General features: G+C 29.7%; 1 protein-coding gene and 1 pseudogene across 1 annotated transcript; both read right to left on the minus strand.

Moving 5' to 3' along the window:
• Positions 1-1,501: 1,501 nt before the first annotated feature.
• Positions 1,502-2,987, minus strand: LOC113557854 (annotated as a pseudogene).
• A 126-nt stretch (positions 2,988-3,113) lies between these two features.
• Positions 3,114-6,244, minus strand: LOC113558060. Its single transcript, XM_026963578.1, is given in 4 exon segments — positions 3,114-3,186; positions 3,261-5,496; positions 5,782-6,018; positions 6,088-6,244. Coding segments are annotated over 4 exon segments (2,703 nt in total).
• Between the last annotated feature and the right edge of the window lie 6,400 nt (positions 6,245-12,644).

Below are 12,644 nucleotides of genomic sequence, written 5' to 3' on the forward strand. Positions count from 1 at the left end.
GTCACCAATGCAGGCAAATGCTAACCCTGAGTCGGTTAAAATAAAACACCGTGAAATAAATAATGCAAAAATTAAATTCAAAGTCGGTGATAACGTTCGTATCAGTACACAAAAAGGCGTGTTTACAAAAGGTTATCTACCAAACTGGTCTACGGAAATATTCGAGATTATAAAAATAAATAAAACATTACCTGTTACTTATCAATTACAAGATTATATGGGTAAACCTATTGCAGGTTGTTTTTATTCTGAGGAAATATTCAAAACTAATTTCCCAAACGAATATTTGATTGAAAAAATAATTCGCAAGAAGGGGAAACAAATATTTGTCAAGTGGCTCGGGTTTGATAATACACATAACAGTTGGATAAATGCATGTGATGTTAAAAAATAGTGTCAGTCGTACTTTAGCTATGAACGTGTTTGGTAGTTCACAAGCTGGTGATACTAAAAACATTATTACAAATATCGAACAGTCTTTCAAAACTTATACATATAAATTTGATAAATTCGAGCATCTACTTGAACAAAATTACAAATCCATTCATGTGCAGGAAGAACAAATAAAAACGATACAACTATTGTCTACAGAAGTTTCAGAGCAAGTGAAAAGTATTGGAGTTTTGATAAACTATAGAAGTATTGAATTGAGAAAAATATCACCTGATATAATAAGTACTATCGAATCTCATTATAAAGACAAGTCATAATGTGTTCGGCCATCATAGACATTCAATGCATTCTTGGAGCAAACAATAAGTATTTTATTAAAGAAATGTCTATAATCGACACAGAAACATGGGCAACTCAACATTGAATTTTTAAAAATTCAAAAATTATGCAGGACAACAAGAGTCGAAAAACTAACAAGTGGCTGGAACGTAACTATCATAAACTAACTCTGGAATATGGCGATGTCGAGTACGAGGAACTCGGGAGGATATTGAATTCGATGAAATTCGAGTGCATTTACGTCAAAGGCGAACAGAAAAAACAACTTCTTATGGAATTTATATCCCAAGTCACACTCATCAACATTGAAGACCTTGGATGTCCACGTTTAGATCAAATATGTGATGAAGAAACTCTACCTTGTTGTATTTTTCATATGGAATTTAATCCAAAACAATGTACATTCTATAAAGTATTTGCTATAAGAAAATGGTATATAAATAATTCGTAACAATTTTATATATGATATATAATAATATGTAATAAACATAATCATAATATTATTTTTTTTATTTTTTTTTTTAAACATATATTTATATATGGTGCTAAGATAACATTTATATAGGAAAAAAAAAAAAATAAAACATATTAACCTAACTTAAACAAAAGAGACTCTCTCATGAAACTCTTATCAAAATCTGTTCATACACGTCCTTCACCATCGACCTCAAAATCAAGTTCTGACCACTTCTCAGCTTCTCCAAGTTCATCTTCCCTATAAAAATTTAAAATAAGTAAAATAATTTAAAAAGTAGACAGTCTTAATAACTTACTCTATGCTGTAATGTCCATGAGCTAATGTATGGATCTTATCAATCAATACCACTCGCTTATCGTCATAATTGTTATATGTCAACTTATTAGTTGTTACAGTCATAATCTGATGTTTGAATGATCTGATTGATACCTTCTCTTGATATGCCTATACTTCAGCTTCTTCAAACAAACACTTCTTATGATCTTCAAACGTCATATGGTTTTTAACCACATGAGACCGTATTCCCTTCGCCTTTATTTTTTCTCCTCCCACTCTATCTTCTTTATCTTTCTTCTCGTCCTCTTCTCCAACATACATTTTAAAAGCATAAGATTTAGCTCTTAACCCACAGAACTCCGTAATTACATTTCCATTAACTTCATCAGAGAAGAACCCAGGAACCTTCCTCCTCACTGTGGTGTAGCACGGGTGACTAGGAGACAAGTCAGATGTGTCTACTCTATTCAATAAGTTAGTGTTGTTCAGTAGGTCTTTATAAAAGTCATCGGTTTTTATAAGGTATATCAATGAATCTGTAATAATGATATTAAATTATTATATTATATACATACAAGAGGTTAGTTTAAATATATTTACCTGTGTCAGTATACATAAGTTTAATCCTATCCTCATAATGCCTCTGCATTACATTGTAATGATAATCATACATCATAGTTTTACTAATATCAAGCACTGCAAATCCTATTGATAATAAATGTGTTAATAATGTATTATATAATTGTATATTATAAATTTAAAAAGTCTATAAAAGTATATTTACCAATATAGATAGGTTTGTCAAAAGTAATGATCTTGTTTTCCAGTGCGACCGCGTTCAGGTTTTCACTATATCTAGTCACATGCTTAAATGTCGTTTTATTTATAAGTTTTTGTAATCGTCCCTCACACGATACTAACTCCATCTTCATCTCCTTCCTTTTCGATTGCATAGTTTTCCCTAGAAAATTAAAAAACTGATAGTAAAATAATTAATCAAATAAATAAAATAACATACCAAATACTGCATTGTTCATTAATTTAAAAAAATCTTTTTCAAACTCATTTTTCGCCTTCTTCCTCATCTCTGTGTTCAGGTTAATATATTTTGATAACCAATCTGACTGATCAAACTCCAAAACTCTGTGTACCTATATATATATTAAAAATAATTAAAAAATAGTTTAAAATCTTATAAAATATAAATATTTACCTTTTCAACTATTAAACCATTCTCTATAGCCTGTTGTAGGTTTCTATAATGAACGATATAATTTTTCTTGTTTTCAAACGTTGTCATCAGTTTCCGTACTTTAGATCCAGGCGGTATACTATTTTGTGGTAAGAAGGGGAGATCATTATGCTTATCATGTAAATTTCGTGGGTACGTCACATCTATCTCATACACTCGTCCTTTATCAGATTTCGTCTTCATATCATTCAAACCATCTAAACTGGGTTCAACCCAGTTGAACCCACCGTACGGCATATATTCCGACATTGCCCAACCGTATAAGTTGTTACCTATAAATCATAAAAAAGATTAAAAAAAAGTTTGAAAAATAAAAATAAATTAAATATATTCTTACAATCCTGATATATAATCCACGGTTTCTCCTTAGTCTTGTCATAACCCGGTGTCTTCATATTGTTCGCCTTCGCGTACCGCATACACGCCTGCACCAATCCTCCACGAATACCTATTAAAAATACATAAGATTATTATTATAACCATATTTTAAAAATAAAAATAATATACTAACCATTCTCAAACATCAATAACATGTTGTAATCAGACAGCAACGCCAACTTTTGCTTCGTAAACTTTAACATAGCATCAAAACTTAACCCGGGTGCGGTGAAATAGTGTGCTGCATCCAAATTGTATGTTGACATACATAGATCACGGAAGTTTTCAAAAATATCCGCCAACAGCAACACATCGATTTTCAGGTATAAATATGAATACTCACCCAACGTGTTACATCTAAAGTGGTCCCAGACCTCCTTCGCATGTTCAAATTCTGACTCCTTAATTCCCGACTCGGTCAATGTACTATAAAAATCTCTCTTTCGTGGTAATACTTTATCGTTCAACTTGTCCCAACTATCAGTATACTCATACGGGTATACCCCCTTCTGCGTTACGAGTGGCATATCTTCGATGACAAAATGTTTAGATGTCTCACGAAAGTTATTAAGGTCTGGTGTTATCAAGTTTTTAGCCAGAGATGATAGACTCGATGCCATAAATCTGAATGTGTCTATAAACCGTACAGTGAAGGTACTACTAATATATTTTGAAAAAGATATAAATTTTTCCTCACTGTTCGGGATAACTGATATAGACTCGGTATCATATCCAAGTTCGGTAATTATAAAGTGTGAGTCGTAGTTAGATAAGTTATGGAAAAATATGGGGACAAATTTAGGCTGTTGTAGTTCTAAGTTACACTTAGAGCATAAAGTTTGCCTGAATTTTCCTGTTAGATGATCGTGGTCCATAACTTTATCACCCCCGGCTAAACTACATTTACATAGATTACACTCGGTACACGCTTGATGTGTTTTTTCTTGGTTTTTAGTCATAGTTAAAGGTATGTTTGTCTTCAACAAATTCTCAATTTTACGACTCACTCCAACTATTGCTTCTATAAAGTGTTTCGCTACGTCCTTATGATCATCATCTCCTCTGTATAATACCGATCCTGTTGGTATCTCGTACTCCTCTAAAAGTTCCACTGGTACGTTGTCACTCACTTTTACCAAAAATCCATAACTCAACGCTTCGTGTTTATGAATAATTGTTGTATTTTTCCCCATACTCTCACCAGTCTTCACTAACAACGACTCAAAATCTGCATATATAACAAATGGATGTCTAACTGTATTTTTCCTCAACTTAAATTCAATGCAATCCCCCTCTTTCGGCATATCCGGTAATATCGGTTTGTGCATCCCGCAAACCAATTTATGTTGATCCAACGCAGTCTGTCCATACATTTTAAATTTTAAATTTTGATTGTCAAAATTTGTAAAACATCTCTTACAAAACACTGCACGTCCATTGTGTCTAGTTTTTTGACTTCTTATGAGACGGGAAAAATTTGATATGTAAACATAATGAGAGTTATCACCATCTGTTATCAATAAGAGATCAAAATGATTGGTTTTTTCTTCCTCGACTACACGTAACGGATACACTTCATACGTCGGATATTTCTTCGGTGGTTGAAACTTTTTTTCGATCCCATAAACATTTACGCTCACGTTCAAGTTATTTCTCTCGAATTTGGATATATCAGATAGAGGTGTCGGGAAGGTGATATCTTTGAAATTATATTTATCTTCATGCTGTTTGTAATTATTACCCTCGATACGGCATACTGTCGACCCCGTCACATGTCTCGCGAGAATCGCGTACATGAAACATTTTTGATCTGCATTCTGCGGATTTATGGTACCTCGCTTCCACTCAATACATACCGGTAACTTAATGTATGATGATCCACTCATCGGTGAATATTTATACACCGCCAATTATAGACCGTCTATTGATTCTAAAGTAAATCCACTTCCTCTCCCACTGTACTCATCTTTCTCGTTTAACAATTTTAAATACGCTCTCTCTATAATCTCTGCTATATAACTATCATGAAACATTTCAATCGCTGTTGTTTTGAACGCCCGGTTTTCTGAAGTGTTTAAAACGTTAGGTCGGTTATAGGTTGCCTCGAGTTTAAAATTAAATTTAATGGCGTGTTTTTGAATACTATTTTTTAATATTTTTATTAGTTCTGGTTTAAGCGATTGGAGGAACTTTGAATAAATTTGAACATTATTGATATTTTTGGCGTAATGCCATACGATTTTTCGGTTTGCAGACGATGAAATCTCGAGGAATCCAGAGGACTGTACCATATCCATACGTGCTTTTTTCGCTCTAACGGCTGAGTTGGTATTAGCAGATGAAACACGTTTCCCGTTAGACCCCGTAGTTGTATAAGAATCTTAATAAAAAAAAAAAAAAAAAAAAAAAAAAACTAATTTCCCTATGTTATTATACGTATGGTATATATATATCTAAAGAATCGTATATAATAAAATAAATACCATATAAAATCTTTATAATTAAATCTTACAAACGGTGTGATAATCGTTGTAATGCCGGAATACTCCAACTAATATATTATTGATCAATTTACAGACCACTTAATAAGTGTAAAATGAAATTTATGATTTATACGAATCATTAAACATTATATTCCATCTATAATAATAAAAATAAAACTAACCTGCATTAACTTCTTCTTCATTTTCATATTCATCCATAGCTAACATACAAATATCGTCATCAGATATACGAATGTCAGTCGATGTATTCGAACCACTAGCCGATATATCGGGAACGAAAATTTGAGGTGCAATCTGGATACTCTCTGCAGGTGGCGCGTAGTGTATAACGCTCTGTCTAACATTCGGTGTAGCAATCGGTTGAGCAGGCTGACGATTAACCGGAACGTTAACGACACCTTTATAATTATATTAGATATAAATTAATATTAAATGAATAGAAAAAATAATATTTTATTAATACATACCATGAAAGTTCTTTTTATGTTTGTTGAGACCGGTTTTATAAGAAAATGTCGATGGACAAAAGGTACACGAGAACCGCAGACCTTCATGTTTTTTCTGATGGGTTTTCAAATTATGTTTCGTGGTGAAAACCGATGAACATTGTTCGCATTTAAACATATTGAATTTGTTTAAGGAATAAACGAAAAATATAATGTTTAAAAATTAAACACTATGAAAAAACACGTAGTGGTAAATGTAAAATAATAGTAGACAAATGTAAACGGTAAAATAATTATTTGGAGACTTTAAAAACACAGAGCGTAACACAGAAAACGTAAAGGTATGTCTAGAACAGACTGATTCTTTATTATTGTCCGATACAGTGTCTTGACATTTTTTAGGTATGATAGCATTTTGTGGGAAGGTACAGATTTAATTATGTATATCAGTTATTATTATGTTATTCACTAATAGATATTTTAAATTGATTATTAAATAAATAGTGTTTTATATTTTTTAGGTATGATAACATTTCGTGGGAAGATTCTGATTTCATTGTGTATTATTCACTAATAGGTATTTTAATTTGTTGTTGTTGAGTATATCTAGAAGTCTAACGATTAAGAGATTTCTGAGTACTAACAGTATTTAATTTTAATATAGTGTCATCAAAACTTATATAATATTATATGATATAATAATTCGAATATGTTTTCAATGGGTTAGAGTCGAGGTGGGTAGTATGAACAAGTAATATGTACATACACTCGGTTCGATCCTAACACAAAATATTATATTTTTTTTTTTTTGCGTTATAGTAAGTTTTTATATATAATAACATGTGATAAATGATAATAATATTAATCGATAGTAATATTAATTGATAATAATATTAAAATATATGTTGATTACTTACCGGATCATATGGTGGTGGGGTAAATATACATCGCATACTTGTGTGATCGGGTTCAGGTGAAGGGGTAAATATACGTCATACACGTACGCAATCAAGGATCACGAATATCGATTAGGTTAGTGTGATAATTGATAATAATATTAATTGATAATATTAAAATATATATTGATTACGTACCGGATCATATGGTGGTGGGGTAAATATACATCACACACGTACGCAATCAAAGATCACGAGATTACGAGCCAAGGATCACGGGGATCACGAGGATCACGGGATCACCAGCAGAACTCTCTATTTCATACTACTATCTTGTGCATCTGTAATTTAATGTACATTAAATTTAAACAATGTACGATGCTAAAATATTATTTAAATTATAAATTTTTACTGTAGAAGACTCATTGCAGTCTTCGTTGTGTACACATATAAAAAATGTATTACAAGAGCATCGCTGTATGATAAGTGATCGGACTTTAATATAACTTTTGGTAATGTCCAATCATATTCGATCACATTCAATGGGGTCATATTTTGGATAATCTCTGCTAAATTGTATGTTTTAATTGTATTGTGTTTATTGTAAGTATACATTGTAGGTGGTTATTTGAATAACTTACAGATTCACTTGTTGATTTAAATTAAATTGTTTTTATAATGTTTAATTTTTTTCTTGAAATCAATGAAATTCATTTTAATTATTCTATAATACAATATACCGTCAATACAAATAACACTATGTATTTATTTAACACCTTCATAAAATGCAAAATATGTTAAATGTTGCAACATTCAGCGTAAAGCAATACAACATTTTTCAGGTTGTGTATACTATTTCCTATGCTACAAAGAAATATTTTAATTGTAAATAAATGTGTGTTTAATTATTATTACTTTCAAACTAAATACTCTCGAATCATTGCTTGCAACCGTGTTTAATTTGCTATAATCTAAATTTTGAAATATATCTTTCAACATATTCAAAAATTGACTTTTGTTGTTAATAGGTTTATTTTTTAAATATTCCCAAAATGTATATACTTAATTTTGTAATTGTCTGGATTATCGATTTTATTGTTTTTAACGCAGATACTTCAAAATTAAATAAAATAAAATAAAAGTATTATATTAAATAATAATAATAATAATTTAATTATTATATTAAATAAAAATTAAAAATTAATAAACTATTAGTACATTAAATGATTTTCACAAGACGTAAAACTAATCAAAAAAAATTGGCCAGAAAATGGTTACCAATGCTCACCTTTCAAACAGTGTGGATACATTTTTAAATTGTACACTGTCCAATTTATTTTTCACAGACTGACAAGCGACTTTTTTTAGACTTAAGTTGTTCGTTTATGTACATAATAGCCAAATCATTTTTATTGTCAATTGTACTGTGTTTTGTATTATGCATGCATTACCCAAATATTTGGCCACATCAATATGGCAAAACTTTTTAATATTAAAGATAACTGATCTACAGTAAAAACTATTGTGCCTATAAGTTTGTTTGCAAGCATCATTTGTACCCCAAAATGAATTACTGACGCAATCTTTAGTGATATTTTCTTAAAATATAAACAAACAAATTTTATTTTAATAAATAAAATCACCTTTTAAACGATTTAACCTTCTTTGAAATTCACTTTCGATCTACGAATAACGTTTACGTTTTTGTTAGGTTTTTTGATGATTTTGTACTAATTATTGTCGTTGGTACTTTCAGTTGGATAATTCCGAATAATTGGTTCTTCGGGTTGCTCTATTTATTTAGTTAATTAAATTTTTATTTATTTTTATCTAAAATATTATAAAATAATTACTCACCAATAAAATCAGAAAACCTTACGACGTCAAAAATATTTTTGTATACTATACATTTGACCTTTTTCAATTTTAACATCAACGAATTACGTTTTTTATACATATTTATGTATATTATATATTTAAAATCGGGTAAAGGTGAGTGAAGCCAAAGAACTATATTTCGAATACAATTACAATTTCGATTGTGTCAGAAAATGATAGTCAACTTTTGTCCACAAAGTATACAAGTTATAAAAAATAACTGTTGAATGATCTAGTGAGTGGATCAAACAGTGAGCCAAACAGTTCGATAAGATAACAAATGCTTTATATTACAGGTGAAAAGTAGAATGTAATTTATTCCATAACATGTCAATGTCTGGATTACGGTGGTAAAATGCTCGTTTAGCCACGACTACAAGTCCAATTCCATTTCCAGACCACCTACAACACTTCGGTAGTATAGAGTAAATCATTTAGAGTCACTTGATATAATTTTCAAAACGGTAGAACCAAATTTGGATTTTTAATATTTTTTTTTCGAACTATATGTCCGTATTGAGGACTCCGACCTCTCTCGTATCGTTTCTATCGGTGTTCGTATTTTTTGTTACGACAAAAAATTACTTATATGTTCAATACATATTATGTATATTATTTATTTAATAACGTATATATAACATATATATATATATTTGTTTTATATTGTGTACAGTTGTGTGTTTTTTCAACATGTCAGGTATGAAACGTAAACACGTTACTCTTTCATTAAATGAAAAATTAGCAGTGCTACAAAAACTGGACAAAGGGGAATCACTCCGAAAAATTGCCAAAGAACTCAATTTAGGCGTTACGACGATAAAAGATTGGAGAAGAAATCGAAAAGACATAGAATCATATACAGTGACAATAGATGGTGAAAACGCAAAACATTGAAAAAGCCTAAACTTGAACTGCTTGAAAATGCATTGTGGATGTGGTTTTTCCAAGAAAGAATGAAAGGTACCCCATATCTGGGCCCATAATAAAAGAAAAGGCAATAGCTTTGCACAAAAAACTAGGTGCCGGAAGTGAGTTAGCCGCTAGCGAGGACTGGATTGATCGCTGGAAAACCCGTCATGGCGTCCAATTTTTTCAATTTCTGGATAAAAACTATCCGCTGATGCTGAGGCGGCAAAGAAGTTTTCTATGAAGTTTAAATAAATTGTCGAACATTATGAACTGTTAACTTGCCAAATCCATAACATTGACGAGACAGGCTTAAACTATAAAATGCTTTCAAACAAAATACTCGCTTCATCAAATGATACCGTGGCAGGAACGAAACTTATAAAAGCTGGCTAACCATTGCTCCTTGCAGCAACACTTATGGAATACATAAGCTTCGCCTGTTCGTTATTGGTAAATCTAAGAAGCCTAGGGCATTTAAAAACATAAATTAATCTTCGCATCAAATAATCGCAATCAAAAATCTGCTTGGATGGATTACAATCTTTTCAAGTAAATCCTTACAAATGTTACAATAAAATTATGTAATGTAACACAGACTGCCGGCAAGTAAAATAAGTATAAAATAAACAAATAATACGGTATGGGTAATTTTTCTATACGCATTTTAAATCTAATGGATTGATATAAATTTCATATTCCATCAGCAAATGGCAATGATGAAAAAACGATCATTTGACGCGTAATCGCATAATTTAATATTTTAATAACATATTATAAAATTAATATAAATCGACACGTTTCGTGATCATAAATATCCCAAATAGGTCCATAATAACTAGTTATATATACCAACTAAAAAAAAAATATATATCAACAGTATACACATTTAATATAAAAATGTGGAGCATTATCAATATTTTCCAAGTATTAATGTCTAATACACTATATAGGTAGGTTATATTTAATACAACTATAAAGTGCCTATATGAAATGGAAAATTATTTCTAATGCATGAAATTAATTAAGTATCTAAACCAGTAGTTCTCAATCTCAACTTTTTTATACTCGCGGCACATTTCTTATAAAGCTATAACCGTACATTTTGACGGAACACTAAGAAAAATCAAGTACTGGGAAATTTCTATTTTTAATATCTAATAATACTATACGCGTTATTTCAAAACAAAAAATAAATAATTTCATAAAATGTTAGATAGCTATTTTATTATTATTATTATTTTTAATTAATACCTATTTTATTTATACTACTTATTTATTAATTTATTATACAATAAGTGCAAGTAAATAAAAAAAGCCCAAAAGGTATCAAGTAATTAAGTATCAGTCGGTATTTGTTTTATTATATTAAGTGTAAAAATCAACACGAACAATTAAAAAAAGTACGATAGTTAGAATAATAATATAATAATATTATAATTATGATTATATTCAATATAGAATACTAAACTATCACTAAAATTGTAGTTATTCAACTTTTTTTTTTATATAACATTCGATAACAAGAGCATTTTAAGAAAATATATTTGAAAATGAGCATTAATTTAATACAAACATTGAAATACGTATTACAAATATAATATTCATTATAATATTTGCAATATATTTAATTTAATATTTATCCCGAATATCGTCAACACAAAAATGTTCGCGCCGCAAATTGCAATTTGCATTTTACATAACTTCGCGATTATAATATGTCACCGATCTGTAAACGGTTGAGTAGTTACAAAGTGCATCGCGGACATACCTCTCGTACACCAAATTTTTATGTAAAATCCCAAGGGGGTGAGCTATTTCTCCATATACTTTTAAGCATTCCATTTATAATTTTATGTATAATTTATTATGCATATAGTATATATGTGTATATATGTATAAGTTTTAACCCTAAATAATGTTCAAATTTGTAATTTATTTCTTGAAAAATTTAAATCACAAATAATACTATATTTTTAAGAATAATATTTTATACAAATTTAATATTTTGAAAGAGAATATTTTTTTTCATAATAAAAAGTTGTAAGTAGTGATTTTTTTTTAATAAAACTATAGAAACCACCCGGAAAATAAATATTTATATTATAAAAAGCTCTAATATTTATTAAAGATAATTTTACATATATACGATTTAATTTACTTGCATGCTGGCCATAACTTATTTTAAATAACTAAATATGAGTACTTAATACTAAAAAGTAAATATTATTCTTACACATATATTAAATAGTCCATAATTTGTATTAAATAGATTTGATAAAAATAAATAAATAAACAACCAGGTTTTAATCTCAACACAATTCTGAATTATATTCACTAATATTTGGTTATAATTGTATCGTTCCACTGTACCTCATGAATACAAGAATTGTTGTAATTCAAACTTTAATTTGTAGTTACCAACCTAGGTAGATGGTGAGTATTCACAAAGATTGTATATATATATATTATTAGTACTATACTAGACACGGTAGCTGAGTTTCGCTTAGGTATATTATTATTATTGTATACTATTATCACAAACACTTAATTAAGCGTTTACAATATTTTCATCGGTTATATACGTAATAAATGGAAACAAATACAAATAGATATTAGATACTCGACAATAACTAAACGCATGGTTTAGTTAAAGAGTAGATAAGATTATTCACTGTTTTCGTGAGTATTGGTAGGTATATAATATAATCCCCCCCAATGTACTTATCATTATCGAAATCGACGGAATTCTTCGAACACTCGTACGTGTAGTGCGTAGATACGACGCACCTATTTGATAATAAACCGCTTGAACTACAGAGTGAGTAAACATTGTTTTGTTATGTGAGTACCGACTACCGAGTAAGGCATAGGTAGACGAATTTATAACTAGTGTAA

The sequence above is a fragment of the Rhopalosiphum maidis genome, chromosome 3, assembly GCF_003676215.2.
Source record: "Rhopalosiphum maidis isolate BTI-1 chromosome 3, ASM367621v3, whole genome shotgun sequence".
In the NCBI taxonomy this organism is placed as follows: Eukaryota; Metazoa; Arthropoda; class Insecta; order Hemiptera; family Aphididae; genus Rhopalosiphum; species Rhopalosiphum maidis.